Source organism: Semicossyphus pulcher, unplaced genomic scaffold (genome assembly GCF_022749685.1).
Source record: "Semicossyphus pulcher isolate SPU_LCO1_2020_fin unplaced genomic scaffold, fSemPul1.0.p SCAF_9, whole genome shotgun sequence".
In the NCBI taxonomy this organism is placed as follows: Eukaryota; Metazoa; Chordata; class Actinopteri; order Labriformes; family Labridae; genus Semicossyphus; species Semicossyphus pulcher.
The window spans coordinates 13,768,805-13,791,464 of record NW_027211770.1 but is presented as its reverse complement, the minus strand read 5'-3'; the positions used below and the strand labels follow the sequence as shown (position 1 = coordinate 13,791,464).

The window sequence follows — 22,660 nt, the reverse complement described above, 5'->3', positions numbered from 1 at the left end:
ACTTTAAGAAGCACAGCAAACATGTGTGTCTGTGTCTGTCAGATAGAGTGACCCTGCTCCTCTCCTTCAGTTACTGTCAGTCTGAGGGTGCCGACTACATGTCGCAGCATATTTAGGCTGATGGAGAGGTCGAAACTGCTAATGCGTTGTTGTGATACTGGACAAATGTTCAGCAGCAGCATACTCACACAGGCTCATGAACACACACATACACTCACACATAATAGATGCAAATACACACACACACACACACACCCAAACAGGCCACTGACTGTCTCTTGAGATTAATGTTGGTGTGATCCACTCAGCTGGGCCTGATCACATTAAGATGGATGGACCCCCTGGTGGTATCTGGACGTGTGTTTTTGTGTGTGTGCGCGCGCATGCAGGGCCCCATCTGTCTGTGTTTTCTCCACAGCTAGGTCCTGTGACCTAGCTGCCATCTTTAGTGCCCTCATCGAGGATAAGCAATACCCTGAGAGGGAGAGATGGATGGATAGATGGACAAATAGCCGTGTTATCTTTTGTTTTTCAGCTTTTTCCATGATCACATTTATTGTATTTCAAACGATTTAGAAGATATTTCAGTGGAAAACGAAGGACTTTCGTACTGTGGTAAATCTGGCTGGTTCCTGAGACCCTTACCTCTCAAAGCTTGGCTTCTTTTTAATTATTTATCTTAAAGAGCAGCTACACTCATGTTTTAAGACATATAAAATGCTCTGCTTGAATTAATAGATTGTGTCTGATATGTTTTTTTTCTGCAAAATATGTTTAATTTCTTCTCCCTCATTAAAAATTCCCCAATCTGCATAGGCCCCGCCCACTATGCAAATTTACAACCGCCCCCTCCATCGCGAAAACAAAACACGTCTCTGCCATCGTTTAGTGGCAACTTGTTGAAACTTAGCTAGCTTGAAATGTAGTAATTAGTAGTGGTGACGTTGACGTTAGCAGTCAGGAGTGAGTTTAGAAAAATCACGATGACGGTTACAGCTGGCTCACGCGTCGCTGAAGTGGTTGCCATAGGTACGTTATGATATGCATAGCGTCACCCCGTCCATTAACGGGATTGGCTCCTTAGGTTTGTGACGTCTCAAACCTGCCAATCTGAAAACGTGTTGTTCAGCCTGTCCTTGGTACACTGCAGTTTAAAAGCAGACAGGCCCAGCCATGGAGATGACTACTTATGTTGTCCCTGATATGTCTTGTAGCACATGAAAGATGTTTACAAGGTTAAACACTTGAGTTTCACTGGATTTTTTTTGTCAATCATCAATTATCATACTTGGTAAAAAGTTATTGGTTATCAGCTTGGGGTAATGTGTAGGGGAATAAATGTGAACCATTATTAGAAGCCCATGCAGTCTAAGGTAACCTTTCCTCTGAGAAGATGTTAGTGATACTTTAACACCATTTTCAGCGTCTGTGAACTCTTATGTCTCTGCACAGTCTGAGAAGTAGTTCTCCCTTAAATTCAACTCTCAGGGTACTGTCACATACTAATCTTCTAAGAGCTGCCAGAACCAGAATGATAATAAACTTAAAACAAACTTGCACATCATGTAAACAGGACAACAATTGTGTCTGCGGTCCAGCCTGCGTTCTGTGTTGGCCTGTTTGTGTGGAGCTTCTGGGAAACCCCTGTTATTCTCCATGGGTCTGCCATGGTCAAATGCAGTGTTTCTGCTTGTTATGTACAACTGTCTGATGTTAAAATGTTGCACTAGCTGCCTTAGATAACAGCATTTTATGGTAATTTATCATTTAGACAATATTTTTGCCGTTGCACCGGAGCGTATAGAGTCCACAGAAAACCCATTAGTGAGCTGTGACACTTATGTTGAAGAGTAACTTTTGATCTTCATTCTGTATCAAAAGGTTGCATTAGTAGTGCTATGAACGGTGGTCATTAGTTACAGTTTGGTCAGTTTAGGGTGTTAAGTGAAAACACCGCTTTGCATACTGTTTTCCACAGGATTATGGGATGTATTTTGTGCTCTACTACAACACTGTCAGTATACATGTGCTAAGTGTGGCTCCACAGGAAATGTAACTCATCATTTTGCACCGTACAGGAGCACACACGGCAGAGGATGAAGTTTTTCTTTTAAGAGAGAGAAAATAGATACATGGTCTTCTTTTTTCCTTTAATATCTTGATCCCAAAAACACACACTTCTAATTAAAGTGTTAAACTCGTGTTCAACCAACAGCATGTTCATGTAACTAACTGGAGCTGTTGCCAGAAACGTAAGCCAACAGCGTAAGAGGGAGTTCAAAGATGACAGAAACAGTGTTTATTTTTATCCTAGTGTGACAAATTAGAGATCAGAAATAAAACCCTAGAAATGCAAATAAAAAAGTAGATTTAACAGTGCTCCTCAGTCTTCTTTTCAGCACTGATTTACAGAAGACTCTCAAAGAAAAGCCCCCTTCATCCAAAACAAAGACTCCACTACAGTTGATACTATGCCATGCTTTTGGATCTGGTGTGAGCCAGTGTTTCTTATTTTAATTTTTCTGCTTACTGCCTCACTCCCTCCCTTTCATGGCAAATTTGAATCAAGCTTTTCTACTTGTTGTAAAACAAAACAGTGTATTGAGTCTGATCTTTCCACTGCTTTTCATGGTCTGAGAGACAGCTGTCTCCGAGTTAATTCAAAGCTAGCTGGAGTCCATATAAGCAGTTTAGAAAAGAAAGGACGGCTTCTTCTCCCGATTGTGCTCTACTGGGAAATTATGCACCAATTGATGTCATGAAAACATTGAAAGTCTTGTCTTACCATGGCCTCCTCAATCCTTTCAAGGTCAACAGTCCATCAAGTGAAAACGTTGAGCTCTAGATTTCAGTTTGGAAATTTTATTTCATGAAGATTAACAGTGTTGTTACTCTGTGGTTTTACAACAAATTGATTATCAAAAGCAAGTACATATTTAGCTGCTAATTTTAATGCCAGTTAAGTTTGTGATAAGAAACACATTTTGAATGTAATCAGTTAAAGTAGCATCACGTTTTCTTGAAATGATAAATCAATAATTCAAAGTTGTCACTGCTCCTTGTTCGAAGGTATTCAATTTTAACGATTTATCCTGTGTTGGTTGATGATTGAAGAGTACAACTCTTCTCAGAGGCATCCGTCCTTTTCCCCTCCTCATCTTCTCTCCTTCTGTTTGTCTGTCCAGGTGTCTGAACGCGTGTACATACTGTAAGACGAAGCATGCCAGAGGAGACCTGGCCAGCTACCCTATCGAGGAGCTCGTGGAGAGAGCCAAGCAGTCTTTCCAGGGTGAGTGCATTATCTCTGTCACGCACGCACACACATAAATACAATGTGGATTTAAAATACAGTGTTTGTATACGGCATCGTTTCTAGCTCTCCTTTAAAATGGGTCATTGAAAGTGGCTGATTTGCATACTTGATTTATATGCTGTGAAACTGGAGTTGCTGCTATTGGACAATTGAAAGTGCTGATTTTTTGGTAAGTTGCTTCTTGGAGAGTTTGGTGCCAAATGAACAGCTGTTGTACCTTGGCATCTGTTCCTTAAGAGTAGACTCCCAGAATCCCCAGCGGCACAGCAGGCCGTGTCTCTATTAGAGCCTCCGGCGGGTCAGTCAAGGGCAAGTCTCCAACGTTGTAAACACAAATCTCACTTCCAGAGCGTTTATCATACACAGTTTATTATCTGAGTGTTTGACTGCTTTTATCTGGTGTTGAGTCTGAAATCTGTGTGCTTCATCTGAACATAAACAATCACGGAATGCATTTGAATTCAATCCATGTTAATTTTTTCTCTGCATCTCACCTCCCCCCGATCCCTCTCCCCGCTGGATTACAAACCTTTTAGCCTCATGTCAACTGCTGCCTTTGGGGTCACATTGCCGGGAGTACTGTGCAACTAGCTAAGGTCAATCGTCTCATTCAATTAACATTTAATGGCTCTTTCACATAATTAAGACGTAGTTCAACCTGAGAATGTGATCATGAATGTTTTAGAAAGGCTGTGTTTTCTATCCTGATCAAAGCCACGCTTTGTTTGTTCAGAGTCAGTGATAAACAAAGACCTCATTTGGGCTTACCGTAACAGACAAGTTAGAGTCATTTTCAATTTTGTCACTTTAATGCCACAATCACAGAATCACTAAAAGGTAACCAGTAGACCTTAAGAGAATATGCTTTTTACACACAGAGCTTTGTCATCGACCTGTGCGTGTGATACAGATGCACAAGCTATCCTTTAGCTTCTGTGTGCTGTGGGCCTTCAGCTAACCGAAATGATAGCCCATCTGCATCCATATCAGACATTCAAAGCAGCTGAGTGACGTAGTTGAAAGGCTGATAAGGCTTGCTGTGGTGGTTGGGGATGATGGATGTGTCAAAGACCACAAGATTTAACCATGTATGTTAACACCAATATGCCATAACATTATGACCACCTGCCTAATATTGTGTAGATCCCCGTTTTGCCGCCAAAACAGCCTTGACCTATCGAGGCATGGACTCCACTAGACCTCTGAAGGTGTGCTGAGGCACCAAGACGTTAGCAGCAGATCCTTTTAGTCCTGTAAGTTGCGAAGTGGGGCCTCCATCGATCGGACTTGTTTGTCCAACACATCCCACAGACGCTCGACTGGATTGAGATCTGGGGAATATAGAGGCCAAGTCAACACCTTGAACTTGTCTTGTTCCTCAAACCATTCCTGAAGCATGTTTGCAGTGTGGCAGGACGCATTATCCTGCTGAAAGAAACCACTGTCATTAGGGAATACCGTTTCCATGAAGGGGTGTGCGTGGTCTGCAACAATGTTTAGGCATATTCCTGCTTCCAACACATCAACTTCAAAGACAAAAGATTCACTTGCTGCCTAACACATCCCATTGTAAAGAGATAATCAATGTTATTCATTTCACCTGTTAGTGGCTATAATGTTATGGCTGACCGGTGTGTATATATATATTAGTTTGAACTAAACCTTAACCTACCTTGAGCATCTGTTAGTTATGTTAGCATCTATTAGTTAAACAACAACAAAGCTAAATGTTAACCCACCTTAAGAGGTGTAAAAAAAAAGCTGCCCCGCTATTTAAACTCCTTTGTGGCAGAGCCATAGCACTGATGTGAAAATTAGCACAATGCTTATCTGTGATGATGTTTTACTGTCATATAGCAGTACTAAAATCCTCGACCCTGTAGCTGGAGTCACCTGCTCACAACACCTGCACTGCCAACACAGTTGTTACGAATTTGAATAGGGAGCTTAAAATATTTAAAGCAGTGTTGCTGTTGTTCAGAGTCTCAGTTTAGATCTGGTCAATAAAAAATGAGAATTTACCCTTGACAAGGACATGGCCCTCTAAATCCCACCCAGAACTCTTTAAAACAGCTGCATCCATGCCACTGCAGTGCCCGGGGGTGGGCAGTCAAGGGCAAACTCACCAGCTGCTTGAACCTTGGCGTGTGTGTGGTGCATGTGTGTGTCAGTTTCTGGTGAAGATACACCTGCCCTTCACACTTGTTTGAGATAAGTTAAAAGTCTGGAGAGGATATTGATATTTTGGGAAGACCTGTCCGTTGGTGCTGCCTTTTTAAAAAAAAATTATGTCTCAAATACTCCTTGTTGTAAAACTCAGTGAGACCTGTGTGTCTCTTTTTAGCGTGTGTGTGTGTAATCCGTTGAAGGCAGGAAACATGAGTGTCAGAGACGGTTAGTTGTTGTTTTCAAAACAGAGAAAGAGGAAGCAGGAGGTTACCGCCTGTCATGATTTACAGACAGTTGGACTATAACAGAGATGTGTATTGAGAGATAAAGTTTCACTGTCTGTGCTCTGTCTCATACACATTGTAACTCTGCATCTCACACCAACACGTACAGAACAATTCAGGTTTAGGCCATGTCTCCTTCGTTTCCAAAAAACCCCGTCCACACAAGCACTCTTATAAAAAATCCCTGTCCAAAAGAAAATGCAAAAACACAACAGAAACGCTGTCATGAGAATGCCACACCAACAGGCAGCGATATAACCCGGTCATGCAAAGAAGAAGAAAAAGAATCACGGCCAATCAAAAGTCTGAAAAAATCTATCTCGACGCCTCTATTCCTCAATGTAATAGACGAGTAACTGTACGTGTAAACATGTAAAAAGTCCTGTGAAGCATCACTGTTTTTGTCGCATCCGTCATTTTGCAAAAAATGTCGCCTCATTAGTGACGTGTCACCATGGAGATAATGGCGCACAGCCTGACGTCACGAGCCAAAAACGCCGTTTACCCCGTCCATACGTCTCCACGGAAACAGAGTTTCTAGAAGTCTTCACCCTGACCAGAGTTTTACCAGATCGATCTTCAGGGACCTGAAATGGCGTTTGTGTGCGGACTAAAGGCCAAAACATTTTGAAAAATACCTGTGTACGTGTGGACATGGCCTTAGTCCCTGACACTGAGACAAAAAGTCTAACAAACCAGTTTCCTGACTTTTGTTTCCTCTGACTCACACACAAACACACACACACACACACAAACAGTCATATACACACCAACTGACAGCGTGATAAGCAGGTTTCATCTCAGGAATAATTGGGCGTCCACACCCTGTGGCCATCTAATCTATATTTTGTCTGTCACATGTAATATATTTCTCTTTTGTTGAACAAATAGAATCATCTACCACATTTATGAATCAAAGGCTCGCTGTTTGCTCCATCAAATATTTTTAGTTACATTTGGAATCACATTATAACAGTGCAGCACTGCCCCTTTCCCTCTCTCACTCTCACTCTATTAGCCACCTTTTTCTTATCGCATACAAATTGAGCCTCACAAATAGGCTGCAATTCGATTTGCTATTTGATGTCTTTTGAATGAAAAAAGGCTGCAAGGATGAATGCTAATTTTGATTGGCCAGTCAGCCAGCGTTGGGGGTATTTGATTGGTTTATCGCAGAGAACTTTGAAAGGATTTATGGGATTTATTCAAATGCGATTTGAGGTAAATAGCTCTCTTTCCGTCCGGAAAAAAAAAAGAGAAAGTGAGTGAGTGCACAGCTTTTAAAATAATCTGAATTATTCAAATGTATGAATGTATAATTTTTAACATCAGAGAGGTTTTTAATATATGCAGGTAATGGAGGCTGGGGATGTCATAGGAAATGACAAGGTTGTGGGCGTGTGTGTGTGAGTGTATAGGGGGTTCGTATGTGAAGTTTTGTGTGTGAAGGAGACATGCTGGGAAACAGTGATTGAGTGTGGGTTGGTGTGTGTGTGTGTGTCGGCGCAGAAGCCAGAAGTAGAGGAATATTTAACCATATTGCTCTGGGTGAGCAGTCCTGGAGATGGCTGCATTCAATATGAGGTGTTTACAGTAGATATAAGGTAAACAACCTCCATCCACCAGCAGCCTGCCGGCAAACCGACCGCTGCTCTCCTCCTCACTTTCCTGTAGTCCTCTAAACTCAAATACCTCCTGCTTCATCCTTCTCTTGTCATTAACCCTCCTGTCGTTCCTCCTTTCTTCTAGTCGTCCTCTATCTGCCTCTACATCACTTGTCTCGATTCTTACTCCCCTGTCCTCCTTTTTTAGGATTTTGTTTTTTTTTCATGCCTTTATTGAGAGAGAACAGTGGATAGTGTTGGAAACAGGGGAGGAGATGACGTGACAAAGGGCAGAGGGCAGGAGTTGAACCTGGGGCCGACGCATCAAGGACAATGGCCTCTGTATTTGGCTGCCGATTTAACTGCTGAGCTTAACCTGTCCTTCTTTTTAGTGCAATATTAAATGCTACCAGTAAATTTAATTTAATCTACTGTTTGTACACGTAATTTTACTCCCACCTACTGTACTAATGTTTAAAAATGATGTAAAACATCTTAAAAGTTTTACAAGCAACGTATATTTGCCAATGAATTCCTATTTCACTTAGAGTTCTGGACACTTGTTATCTTGTGTTTAGCAGTCCCTGTGCGCCAATAGACAGGCTACAAAAACCTGTAGCCTTCACAGCTTCACAGTAGAGTGGGTCATTTTAAATGGCGAGTATAACAGTAACTGAATCTACAAACTGCTGCTCTCAGTGGTGATGTGATCACAGATGATGATGTGTGACCATGCCTATAATTAAGCGTGGGTGTTTGTGTGTGTCTGGGGACTTTGTATGAAAAATATCCAGTTAAAAATACATTTAAATCCAACTGCACATGCCTCATGAGATAGATATTGATTCTCACATCCTAATTACATAAAGCAGAATTTTATGATGCCCGTGATATTGTCAGTTCTTACTCAAATATTTCCTATTAAGATGTCAATCTGGAGGCTTTAACCTCTGGAACCTGTCGATACGGCGTCTTGTAAGCAAAGTGGCTGCCCATTAAAAATGTGACAGGACACATGAGGCCAGTCAGTCAGAGTGAGAGGAAGAGAGAAAACCCTATTTTTGTGCTGGTCCTCAAACCCTCACTGTGGCTGTCGCCTTGTCATTTTAAACTATCAGCAGTGTGTGTCTGAGAGGGCCTCGTCTAAAACGGGACGCGCCGCTTCATAGATGCAGACAAACTGCCATCACTCCCACATGACACACTACATTAGTGTGCGACATGCGCCTCAGCAATCACGTCACAGCTTGATTTTTGGGCTCTAGAGAGCGTTGGCGTAATGACAACACAAAACTGAAACCTCGTATCAGCAGTGTTGCCTTTTCTCCAGACCTGACAGCTGGTGATTTTCTCTCGTATGTAGAAATGTCCAAGATCCAAGCAAAAGCACAGAAATGCAGTCTTATGCCTCAACATGAGCTCTTATTGAGTCCTAAAACCGCAGCTATCTTGTTTGCTTTAATATCACTTATCCTCTGTTAAAATGAAACCATACAATGATGAATACACCCACAAACGTTCACACAAATCTGCTTTTTCTCTCATTCCCACATGACTGACGCCATCAGTGTCGAACCCGGATCTCAGCAGAAATGACACTGCTTAGTGTCCAGGCTCCAGCTGGATGACATATGACAGATAGCAACACATAGACGGACAGATATGCGGGCTAGCTCGCTGGGCTAGCTCCAGCATCTGTGACAGGTGTCAGCTCCTGTTTGCCTCCGCCGTGGCCGCTGCGTGACACAAAGACAGACAAGGCTGCCAAGGTTCGCCAGGAATCGTTATCTACGGGTCAGTTGTCCCTACAGGTTGGGGGTTCAAGTTGAAGTTTAGTGTGTATATTTGAATTACACCTTAGATGAGATTACAAGAGAGGTAAATGAACCGTGCGAGGACGGACGCTCGGTCATCACAGCAGTGGAGAAAAGACTGGATTGTCACGGCAGAAGGGCAGGATGGAAAATAAGAGCAACAGAGTAGCTCTTAACAGTTTTAGGTGTTTTTCTGTAGATGTGACAACACACATACGTACACATTTATATGCATATGTGTCATTGTGAAGTGTACACTTGGCATTAAAGAGAGTTAAGAAGTTCAGAGGAAAGCTGGGCTCTAATTTGTCTCTTATTGATTGAGAGATGAGTGGAAATAGAGACACAGAGGCAGACGAGCAGAGAGACTGAAATATTGATAGGGGCACATTGATCATAGTTGAGTCACCAGCACCATCAAAGTGCCTCCTATTGAAAAGACCATGTGGAAATCTGCTGAGCATGCAAGCACTAACACAAATTTCCTGTGTGTGTGTGTGTGTGTGTGTGGAAGCAGTCAAATTTATTACCCTCTGGGAAAGCTCTCGCGGAGAAGCTAAAAATGGATTTTCTGAATCTCCTCCAGGCCGATAAGTTGCTGATATTTTTCACACAGACAGAAGTTTCTCCATGTGTGCTCTCCTGCACTGAGAAACAGTTCAGACTCCGGCAACAGTTTCTCATAAGCTGGCTGTCGTGTAGCGAGTAAACTCGAAACAGACGTCAGTCACACATACACATACACACGCACCAGAGTTCAAACATATGTCACAGCTACAGACGCAGCAAGAAGTGAAAGCAAGTCTAACGTTTCTTTACTAAATGTGTTCAAGTGTCACTGTGCAGTTTCATGCATTAAGCATGACACTTAAAGTGCTAAAGATACGAAGGGGAGGGGTTCAACTCTGCTCTGTGGGTGAAAATGAATACAGATTTTCTTTCCTTGTACACAGTACACAGAGTTCACAGAAAGCCTTTCATGCAAGTTATATATATTTTGTGAACCATCCCTTTTAACGGTTTGTACAGAAGACAGGCTTTTTCTGGCATCACGTGGAACATAAGAAGAGACATTATAACCATAATGTTATTTTGACCTCTACCTATGCTGATGAAACATCTGTAGTTTAACAGGGAGATGTGTATCAGTCTCTATTTACTCCTTCAGAAGGTATACATTATACTTTGGCAAATAAAACAAAAATATATTGTCTTTCAACATTGATTAAACTTATTTCTAATTATATAATTTCTCAAAATACTTGTGTATGAATTGAGATGTAATGTACGGAAGCCCTCTCGTTATCATGAGATAAGGAAGCAGGTCCACTGTAACGTCAGATGATGATCATAACTTACAGAGTTGTAAAAGCACAAATTGAACATAGAAACAGGCTTCCCTCATGAGTTTGGGCAATAGCAGCATGGCATGTCATGGTCTGTAATATCTCACTGACCAACCTGTTGTTTTGTTTTCTAGATCGCCGGAAAGTTATCCCGTTTTCACGAGAGCGCCAGCTTTGTTATCTCGAGATAATGGGCCGAATTCATCTGTTATAATCTGAAAAACCAGCTTTGTTTTCCCGAGATCTCAAGAAAACAACTGAAATGAACTGGTAGTCACGGGAAAATGGAGTAAATAAAATATTTGAATGCATACGGGCTTCCGTAGTAATGCAAGTGAACACAAGTACATTGTGTTTCACAGTACACTTTGACTTTGAAACGTAGGTGTTATTATTAACGCTACTCATGACTGCACTCATTTCAAGTAACACCAAAATAGCACTAAGACATTTAAGTTGTTTGACCCAGCTGTGCTTTTCTTGCTATCTGCCTTGAATTAATATTCATCAACAGTTAGCCTGCTGGATTTGCCATAGGGGTTGCATGTCTTACCACAAGGCAAGTTGCACTGGAGTGAAGCGAAAACCAGTTGTGAACAGTTTATCTCTCTCTTTCAAGATATCCAGGAGGATCCTGTACTCGTATCTGTGGCTCTCCACCTCTCGTCGGCTTGTCACCGCTTGTGTCTATCGCTCTCTCTCTCCTCCTCTCTGTGTAAATATTTAATTGCTTGTGTCATTATTGTTACTGGTGTGATACAGAGCAGACTCTTGGCCTGTTGGGTAGCTGCTACTCATCTGGCTTTCAACATACACACATTCACACTATATCCAGGAATATAAAGTATACACACACACACACACACGTGCACAGGCAGTGTTTCCTCAGGCAGTCTCTTCAGGCAAGGCTTGGACAACCCAGCTGCAGTGTAACCTCTACTACGTCTCATTATGCATGGCCATGATACCCATTGTGTGTGTGTGTATTCTCACTTTAAGCCAGACACTGAGATACAAGAGAACAGACTGGAGAAAAGAGAAAAGTAATTTTCTGTCTCTCTTGTTTTCTCTCTTTTACCGTATTGAATATTTATTTTCCTTCAACTCAGTTCAACTTAACTGCCTTAGTCCCGTTCTTGCTTCTCCGCCTCTGTCTTCTTGTTTGACCTCTTTTCTTTCTCTCCATAGGCCGGACAAAAAGACAACAGAGGGTGGTGTGTGTGTGTGTGTGCATGAGTGTGTGTGTGTGTTTGTGCGCGTGTACCGTCTTGTCCTGTGATTTAGTGCCAAGCTGGCAGCAGAGACCAGTGAATAGGGGGCCCCTTTCACACAAAGAGAGCACGGGATACACAGACACACACACACACGCACGACTCACAGTAGATGCCAGACTGCAGGCCACCAACTGCACACCTGGCATGCTGCTATTATGTCACCAGTGTGTGTTTGTGTGTGTGTGTGTGTGTATGTGAGATTGTGTAAGTCCAGCAGACACCATCTGCTCTGTCCTCTGTGAACTCGTGTCCACACCTTTCCTCTCTCCTTATTCCACTTCACTATACACTCATACAGTGAGGTCATTTAACAATACATTTAAAAACCTTACTTTAAAGAACATCTGCATCCCTCTGTGCTGCTCTGGAGCTCCCATACTGCTAAATGTAAAATCCACCTTAAAGGATAACTTCGGTATTTTTAAACCTGGGCCTTATTTTTATAAATTTGGGTGTCGAAATGACTCATAGGTACAAAAACTTTTGGAATAAGTCCAGTAGACGACCTCCGCCTGCAGCCGCGATACAGCCGCAATGGCTGCAACATAATCCCCTGCGCCCGATAAAAGTACGTCCACTAAAAGTGCTCGTTTTTGCCGCTGACAGGCCCAGATTCTTACCTCAGGTGTCCGACTACATTATGGAAATGATTCCTACAAAGATGGCCCTTTTTTAAAAGATCCTTTTGGTGTAACCAGAAACAGAATTCTCGCTCAAGGAGAACATCAGGAACAGGTGGAACAGGAACAGGACACCGGAAACTTGAGTTAAAGTTGGAGAGAGGATTTGTTTACGTAGAGGCCGCGGCTGAAAATTAACTTGATTATGACGATGAAGATGAGGCATTTGAATTCGATGGCCGTCCCTCTTTATTTGAGTCAGAGTGTACGGACGAAGAGCTCATAGAAATTGAAGAGAGAACAAGGAGAGAGAGGGGCAACAGGCAGAGGAGGGTGAACCGGCGGAGGCCGTCTACTGGACCGATTCCAAAAGTTTTTGTTCCCATGAGTCACTGCGACCCTCCAGATTTGTAAAAATAGGGCCCAGGTTTAAAAATACCGAAGTTATCCTTTAAGCTATATACATAATTAAACTGTCCTTTATTAGTGCTGATGCAATGCAGCTAAATCCACTACTCTGTCCCTGAACTGTTCTGTTCATGCTCCACTATACACAGTATCTAATAGCCCTATAGTCAATCCAAAAGTCTCCACATAATCTTTACTACAGTATAGGAGAGCTTCATCCATAGTGTACTGAATAATTACTCTCTATTATCTATTCTACATATCTGTGTGAAATATTTCTTACATTATGTTGTATGGTTTCTTCCCTGTGGGATAAATAGTTTTCAAGCAAAGTCAACAGATGCATTATGGGAATGAAAGCTTGAAGGCCTATGATAAAGAATGTCAAACCTCTGAAGCAAGAAAAACAGTTGAGAGTCTTAGATTAGTTTCTCTCTGGGTTGAACATCTTTTTACTTCCCCTTCCTTTCATGACATATTTCCTTCTGGTTGTGCCCCCTCTTCCCCACTCCCATAAATGCTGTGTGTACTGCTATGCTTCTGTACAACCCTGTGTGGGGGAGGGGAGAGCACTTCCACAGTCTGTCAATAGGTGGCAGTAGGACACTTAGATTTACACCCGGACCATGTGCTCGGCTCACTGGCCTTGTTATTGTCTGCATGGCTTTGCACACAAACACAGTGTCCTGCGCACACACTAAGCGCAGGCTTGTGCCTGTTAAAATGTTTAACTGCTGTAAGTCCTCTGACTCACATTTGGCTTTGAGTTCTTCCTCCCAAAACGCCACTGTGTATGCGAGCGTGTTCCCTTTCCCAAGCTGTTAAGCACACTGCTGCTCTGGTGTTTACATACCAACTTCCCCCCGGTTAGTCCGTGCGAGCCACAAAAGATAAAAAATAAATGACACCTCCCTCTCTGTTGTTGTAGCATTGTAAATATTGGTCAGGATTGCCCACTGAAGGAAATCCCCCTTTCAATTCCCCTTTGATCTGTTTTGTGTTTAAAACGAGTTAAGAAAAATTATATTGGAGGAAAAATAAACAGACAAAAGAGAAAAAAAATCATGTTTTGGTTTTTTTTGCACATTGTGAGACTAAATCATATTTAGTGAAGATTGAGGGGCAAATGATTTAAAAGTCGGGTGAGAATTACACTCCATACCACAATCTGCTGATAAAGGTATAAAGTGTTATAGAGCAGCCATTGTTTTTTATCCCCTGCCCTTATCATCCTTCTCCTCTCTATACCTTCATCTTATCTGTCTCTTTCCCCACATTTTTCTCTTAAAACAAGGATACCAACATAACACTGAGGCCTTGCTCCAGGTGCGGTTTTCCTTCGCTAAAGCATTTCAGTTGAGTTTTAATTCCTTTGTTTGTTTTTTTCACGTGTGTAGTTTTTATATCCTCCAGGAACACAAGGAAGCCTTTGCTCTCTCTTCAGATAAATACATGACTACAAGGTTGTTTCCCTAAGCCACAATGAGTCATGATACTCGCACACCAGTGTGAAGGGGGGAAAAAAATAAAAGGCTACAACTGGTTCAGGTCCTTAAGTTTATGCAGGGCTTTGAAGTCTAGACTTGGAGTTGGAAGGCTGGAGAAGGAGAGATTAATTGGACCGTTTAATCTACACAGTCACTTGTTTGAACCCTTTCAGTTTTTTGGCAATGTCACAAAACAAAAGCCCTCAGATACCTGCAGGGATTAAAGTTTCTGCCATGTGGTGTGTTTGTGTCATGTGGATTTCCAAGAAGAATGCTTCAGATCAATGAAGGTAGATGATAAATGTCATGTTTTCAGTGGCTTAGAGTATCACGGTGGACTTTATGAGCGTGTCGGACATGACAGTACGCATTTCTATAATTTATTCCACTTTCATCACGTCTGTACAGATCTCTTATTATACAGCCATGTGTTACATTAACACATTTTCAGGTGGACAGGATTCGGCCTGCTTACATGTATCACAATCCCACGTCCAAACAGGCTACATGAAAATCTTTACATAACAGCAAATGATTATCTGGAATATGAGACAAAAGATGCATTACCATTAACTGTAGTCTTAATTACAGAGAGATTTTTTAGATGTTGTGTCCAGTTGGGGGCAGCAGAACAAGCTGCAAACACAATATTAGACAATTATGACCTTATAAACTAAGCAAACATTTCTCTTTGCACATCAAGTGGACACAAAGCAACATCAGCAGTAATTCGGAGTCTCTTTATGGCTACCTAATGTATTAAGTTCAATATTTGCTCTATTTTTAGCTCTGTTTTTGGGCTCCACCAAGGGTCAAAATCTTGCCATTTATCAAAGTAATAATCTCAAAGATTTTCATTTAAATAAATGTTAAGTCTCTATCGCCGAATGAGGTGACTGAGGCTATGGCCAACTGATGAAAGCCTTTGCATTTGCAGATTTATGGACTGGGTGTCTGTGGCGACATTCTCGGAAAAAATGACAAGCGGCCCCCAGTTAGTGATGTGTTTTCCATTACCCCGCAGTGGTTGGTAAATAAGTAAAAATCCAGAGAAAAAGACAGATTCGATGCTCAGATGAAGGAAAACAGTCTAAAAAGTAAAGCAAGGACCATCAAGAGTTAAAATCGTTACAACCGGAGCCAACTGTGGACGTCACATATGCAACAGTGTTTGGATTTCTGGGAAGTGTGCTCCTGCAATTACCGTTTATCACCATAGGAGAACGAAACTGAGATTTTCAAGATTATAACTCTAAGCTCAATATTTGCTGTAATTTTAGCTCTGTTTTTGGTCTCCACCAATTCCTGAGTAAAGAATCTGGCCATTTAGGTGCCCAATGGACCATTATGTGCACCAGCACGTCACCAAAGTTGCCTTTCTGCTGTTGCTGATGTATAATAACAAGTCAAACTGCAAGTTGGATATCCTTAACTGCTTTGAATGCCCGGCTACAAGTGACCCCATTCACATTAGAGGTTGACCTAATGGAGAAACACCTGGTCTTCACATTTTTCCTCCATCAACTTAGTCGTTCATTGAACCCGTTTATAATCAGTTAATTACTAATCATTTAACCAATCAACCAATTTGATCCGTTTTTAAGCCATGCACTCAGCAAAGTGAAAACTTCTTCCTGTCCTCAGTTTTCCAAGGTACTGGCCTCCTTTCTTTATCACTCTCATTTAAACACATCACTTGTACACTCACTTCACACACACATCACAATTAACTGCTTACTCTACAAGTAATTAACTTAAACCTCACGTGGCTGGTGTGATCAACACAACTCATTACCTGTAAAATAGAGTAAAGTGAAAAGACTGAGACTAATGAAAGCCTGAGCTGTGAGAGTGAGAAGTGACGGAGAGAGCAGATCGGCTTCCTTAAGAGATATCTTGACTTTGTCCCAGTGAGTGGACAAATCTCTATTTTAACATTACATAAAAACATGTTTTTCTCTGTTTTTCATGACAGCCCTCTAAGAAGAAAAACAGACATTGAGATTATTTATTCCTGCTCAGTCTGAAACATTATGCAACTGTCCCACTTTAGCTCTGCTGTTAGTCTGTTTTCCTGTCTGAATCTATTCCATCACTTCACTCCCACTTAACTCCCCATGATGGTTCTAGTCTTCCGTCTATCGCTTTTTTCTTTCCTCACTCTGCTCTCTCTCCCTCTGTCATTATAGCTCCCACGTCTTTGATCTTCTCTCATTTTCAATCAATTCCATCTCCTTCGCATTCACATCTTTCTATTTTGGTTCAAATCAATTTCCTTCGGGCAATCTTGTTGTGTGTACATCTCTAACTTATCACCTTTTTGTCTCATCAGTCTGCTTTTACTATTTCACATTATGTCTCTGCCTCTCTTGTCAATAACCAACCGCTGTACATCTCATTGTTTTATCGTCTCTGTCTAGCTATTGGCTTACCTTGATTCAGACAGCTGAAAACATTGCTTACAAAATGAACGCCAGTTCACTCCTCACAGCCGTCACATACCTCTTATACCATCAGCCACCCATTTATCTCCCATTCAGCTGTATGAATAAACCCAGCAGCAAAACATTAGCCCTGAAGTTATTTGATTCTGCATTTATCTATTCTGTATTTATGAATTCATTTAAATGTCCGTACTATGGGGAGGTTGTCCCATGATATGTAGATATAATTGATTAACAATGATTTCAGTTTAGTGCTACACTGATTCATGTACCAGTCTCACTATCGAGAGCTTTAGGCACTCAATCACACAAACAAATATTTATACATTACTTTATTTACTACTTAATCTAATGACTCCAACTTGCCTGTGGGACTAATCTACAACAACACTAAGGGAATAGTATTAGAAAAAAAGCATCTGTGCCTTCAGCCAAGGAACCCATTGGCCAGTGATTGTGAGATGAGCACACTGAGTTCCTGTTATTCAAGTGCATCACTGGTAATAGTCGATACAACCCTTTAAAACAGATAATATTGATGCTTAAGTGTTCCTTCAGAACTTTTCAGTCGTTACTTATCTGACCAAAACAAAACACACCTTCATATAGATATAGATATAGAAGGTGTATATTTATATCTATATCTATATCTTCTATATCTAACAACAAATGTAACTGATCCAAATAACCAGGAGATAGGGCTGCACGATATTGGAAAAAACATTTTGTTCTGCAATATTTATTGCGATAAAAAAACAAAAACAAAATAAAATTATTACCTGATAAACACAGTGTGTTTTCATGTCCATATAAACGATTAACAATCATACAGTTTATTGTTTGGGACTTTTAAGGCTTTACTTCGACTACTTTTACCACTCTTGGTCTAGCGACTCTGACACCCACATGAAAAGTAGAGAGGGTTCAGGTGGAGCGACACGTTTCTTTATAAAATAAACAGACTTGTGGGCTGCAGTTGTGTTAGTTATACGGTGTGTCATCTACCATTTCTAACGATGTTCAAATGAATGTTTAAGCAGCCCAGTGACAGTAACTTCTTGAAACGAAATCTCACTTCTACTTCCTGTCGACACACACAACCTCGCACTGTGTGTGTGCTGCAGGTGTAGCCACTAGAAGTTAACACTCTGCGGCACGTCTGCTCCGTGTATGTAGCCACAGCATTAACCAACACGGCGACGCGATGCTGTTGATAACGGGAATTCACTCACTTATAAGCCACATCGCTTAACTGAGTGTCTGCCTTGATCGTCCTGCAGACATTGTCTGTGACAGCAGCAGTGTCGCATGCTTGTTTACAGTTCACATGCAGGTGACAGACAGACAGACGCACAGCAGTCAGTTCACTCTTCAAAAGCACATAAATTAAGGCATCTTTTAAACACAAGATGATAAGGTCTGCTGCAAAAATACTTAACTTTTCCTTCTGATAGAAACATGCATTGCAATTCTACTTTTGTATTCGTATTACATACAATTTTGTATCCTGTAAACTCGATGTTAACAGAACATAAAGATTGGAACTTTAGGGCTCAGTAGTGTGTACTTTGTGAATACTCTCCCTCAGAGGACGTTAGCATGGCAGAGCACTGAACATCAGCTGGTGAATAAGCTGCAGAACCAGAACACTTGACAGGACAGCCAGCTCCAACCAGGTGAAGAAAGTAACTCCTCAATAGCCCGCCTGCAGCTACACAGTGCTGTGGATAACGATGGGTTTCCCTTGTAATTGTGTTACAGCACAGAGGCTGTTCTCCACTTTGTACACATTATGTTAGAAAAAGAAATAACACGAAACAAGGAAACCAACTTCTGCAAAACACATTTGAGGCAGTGCTGATGGTTAGTTCGTAAATTATTTCATTATTTTCATCCAGTCAGGAAACTGTAACACGTTTCCGAATAATTGCTGTTTCCTTTTCTTCAAATATGAAGGCTCTTTCCTCCCACACACTTATCTGCTTTTCTCTATTCGTCAGACTGTGACCTTCAGTGAGACCAGTTAGCTTTGTGCCAGCTCTGTTCTGTGCTGCATTTCAGTGTGCTAAAGACATGAGTGAACACACAGCGAAATAGTGTGAGAGCATTAATAAAGTGTAGCCCCCCCAATTCAAAACCTTTACACCAACAATCTGAATTTAATTGTGATCACGTCATATATCTGTCCTGTTTAATTGTTCTCCTGTATTTTTGTCTCTGGACTGACAACTGACAGAAATGATGAAACAAACTGTGTCTATCTAGAAAACAGCACCCACGTCCTCTGAGCATAATTCAAAGCAGTGTATGGTGGTTGTGGCGACTTTCTTGTGTGTGTTTGTGTGTTTATCCCCCCGTGGTATATATTTTGAAACCATCAGGGGGTCTCTTCACACCCCCTGCAGGAACCAGTTCTCACATAGTGGACCACCCGTGGCCATAGCCACGAGCCCCTGGTGTTGGGTGACATGAAAGGGCTACAGGGGGGACAGCTGATGCACAGACTCACACAAAAACACACACATACACACACACACAAACAGGAGGAGAGGCGGACGGACAGGAGAAATGTTTTTCAAAAGCTGGAAACTACTAAACATGTCCTCTAGTAAATATTCCCTGTAACGCTTTAAACTGGAACTCTCCGTCGCTTCAGGTCTTACTTGGCATTGGCCCTTTGATAAACAAGCTTTGTTTTGGCCAACTGCAGTCTAACAATAACATTCTCCATCGCATATAGAGCAAGAGATTAACATACACTAATGTGCACTGTAAAGAGCACATTTAATCTCCTTCATGTGTGTGCGTACATTGGTGTGTGGAGATGAGAGCAACTGTGGGAGATGAGTTTTAGTTTGGAAATAATCTGATTTCAAAGGATACGTGACATCAGAAAAACTATAATTACTTTACCTTATGAGCAGAGCATTATTAGGCGGGTGGAAACTCTTTAGAAATATTTAGCTTTATATCTCCCTCCATTAAAAACATACACTTCTAGGAACATTTTAGTCAGTCCCAAAAGTCGTACCCGTTTTTTAAATCTTGTACTCCAGAGCAGTTGATAAATTCACGTAGCTGCAAGCCTTATGCTTACTGCGTTCATTTATGCAGCCACTGTTGTGCTGCTTTGTTTTAAAGTTTTGGGTTTCGAGTTGTTCTTAAGACCTTCAATATTTGAATTTTAGATTACAATCTGATCTGCATCCAAGATGCTACTCCATGCCTACTCATTGTGTATATTTCGTCTGCGGTGTTATCAGATGGCATATTCATGCACAGTATGCAAATCAAAACAGTGGGTGGGGAGCTGGCATTGTCAAATAAACCAAGCAGGTGTAGGGTTACTGCATGTGTTACTCTACAGCCCAAATGTACTTTTCTACTAATGGAGAGGAAGAACATATTTTTTTCTCTGGCCTTAGCTGGAAAAAGTAAAAATATAGGAATATAGGACGCCAACATGAAAAATAAAAGCTCTTTTTTCCTGTTTGCTGATCCAAAGAACATAAGAAAGTTTCTCCCAAACTTTCAGTTTTCACAATTAGGAGCAGAGAAAGACAAGAAAAGAGGAAACAGAATTTATTGAACAATCTGTTACAGGCAAAAGTCAGAATGGACTGAAAGAAAGAAATGCGACTTAGAACATCCGATTGCATCTGTATTAAAACAACAATGTATTGCTGTATGTAAAAGTCTGTCATTTAATCCACAGTTTAATTGATGTATTTATGTCCAGACAACCAGCTTACATTAGATCTGCTGGACTAAAACCTCTAAAGCACTTCTTCAACAGCTGCTGCAGCTTTGTTTATGATTAATTCTGTTAGAATATCAACAATATCAAGTGTGGACGATTGCATGTGATTTGAGATGGACAAGGAAGTTTTGTGTATGATTCTATACATCAACATGATGGACAATACTGACGGATAGGAGAAAGGAGAAAAGTTATACCCAGGAAGACCCACTTATAAATGCTGATTGTCTCTTTTCCCATTGCCAGTGAAGTATACTCCTGTCAGTCTCTTTTCTGCTGCGTCACCGTCTGACGCCACAAATGCAGCCGAAACAGTGTTAGTAAACAGTGAAGATGTTACGGTGGTTAGGTCTTTATTATATCTATTAATCATTCAGTCTGCTAATCAAACCGCTGCTCGGATGGAGACGGGCGGAATTTGTAGCTGAGATGACAAGGTGTCGCAGAAGTTACCGACGGAGCATAGCATCGCGCCGGAAAGGGGGCGGAGATTAGCGAGTTGACACAGGTTTTGTGTTCCCATCAATGCCAATCGGAGCCGAGGCGATAATTACCCGGGTCTACTGCAGAGTCATATGACCCGGGTCTGAATGCCGATTGTAGCCTTTCCCACAAAGAGAAAAAGCCGGGTGTTAGAGGGTTTTTTGACCAGTGGGAAAGCGGCTTTAGGGTTCTCATGTTTACTGTGTGCAGGGTACTAAAGCTTCTGGTCATATAGGAAACACAGAGAGCACATGGTTTCCATCTACTAGTAAGAAAAGAGAATGCTGTTGCATGCAAAGGCACACACAGTATTACCCTCACAGTGGGTTACATGTCTGAACATGTTCGGACATGTCTTCAACATGCATCTCTCTGTCCACCTCTTACTGTCAGCCCTTTGCTGTAGTGAGGCATTCAGCTTCAGTGAACCCTGCTTTATGACCTTAGATGTTTCAACACATCAAATATATCAACAATAACAATCATTGATTAAAGCTAGAATTTTTTCTCCACTGAAGAACAGCAGTGTTGTAAATGGAGACATCTTCGTATTTCCTTGTTCTTTATGTTTGTATATTTCCCTGTGTGTGTGTGTGTGTGTGTGTGTGTGAGACTGTGCTGACACTTTTCTCTCTCTAGCCGCAGTGAATGTCACTCCAGGTCTTCAGCTGAAGAAGCCGTTGAGTGTTTCTGCTTGACTGGACGGCCTGTCGCCACATCTGTCACTTTGCAGAAAACCCCATGCCTGATTCCCTTCGACCCCCATTGCATCTTTGGTGTGTGTGTGTGTATGTGTGTGTGTGCGTGCGTGTGTGTGTGTGTTAAGGGCAGTGCTCTGTTGTAAAGCCCCTTGCCTTGTAGCGAGGATTGTGTGTGTGTGCATTACTTTGCTTTTCAGCTTTTAGTGTCTGCAGTTATAGCCTTAACTGTCATGAGAGATCCATCTAAAAGAAACCTTCATGTGCATACCTGCACTTACTCTGTAAAAAAAGCTTTTTTATTTTCTCTTCAAGAAAAAGCAAAGAGGATATTGTTGTCCGTCACTTTCCAAAGCTGCTTGTTAATCAGCGCACGTCTGCTCCATTTAAGCTGCTCTGCTCTAAAGTGGCCATGAAGGATGTGTGTGCGGGGATGATGGTGTGATCATGTGTAGGTATCTAAGAGCGACAATAACTCCATTTACCATGACTTGTGTGTGTGTGTGTGTTTTTGCAACTGACATAAATCAGCCAATTGTCAAACACAGCTTTAATAATCTCTCTGCTCTTTCACTCCAGCATTTTACTCCTTTTTTCAATCCTTATCTCTGTCTGCCTCTCTCTCTCTCTCTCTGTTTCTCTGTTAAGGGACTGTACTGTACATCTGGGCCTCTGCGCTCTCTTTGTAGAATTCCCATGCAGCATCATTTGTGGCTGAACACGGTCTGAACATTAATGTGTATGTATATTCATGAGTGTTGAGGATATACTGTAACTCATCAATAATTGAGCTATTTGAGTATTTAACATTGAAAATGAGACAGTTGGACTTGTGAGGAAAAGTATTACGGGGTTAGTGACATGAGTTAAATTGGCTGGAGTGTTTACTGTATGTGTGCTAATATAAGATCAGTGCACAGCTTCTTTTAAAGCACCTATTTTCTGATAATTGAAGA

At 41.5% G+C, this 22,660-nt stretch overlaps 1 protein-coding gene across 1 annotated transcript in view; it reads left to right on the top strand.

The window, feature by feature from the left end:
* cdkal1 (CDK5 regulatory subunit associated protein 1-like 1) overlaps positions 1-22,660 on the top strand; it is a 255,705-nt gene that overhangs the window by 108,157 nt on the left and 124,888 nt on the right. The window contains exon 8 of the mRNA XM_069656482.1: positions 3,186-3,289. Coding sequence (XP_069512583.1) covers positions 3,186-3,289 — 104 coding nt within the window. The remainder of the gene's footprint in view (positions 1-3,185; positions 3,290-22,660) is intronic.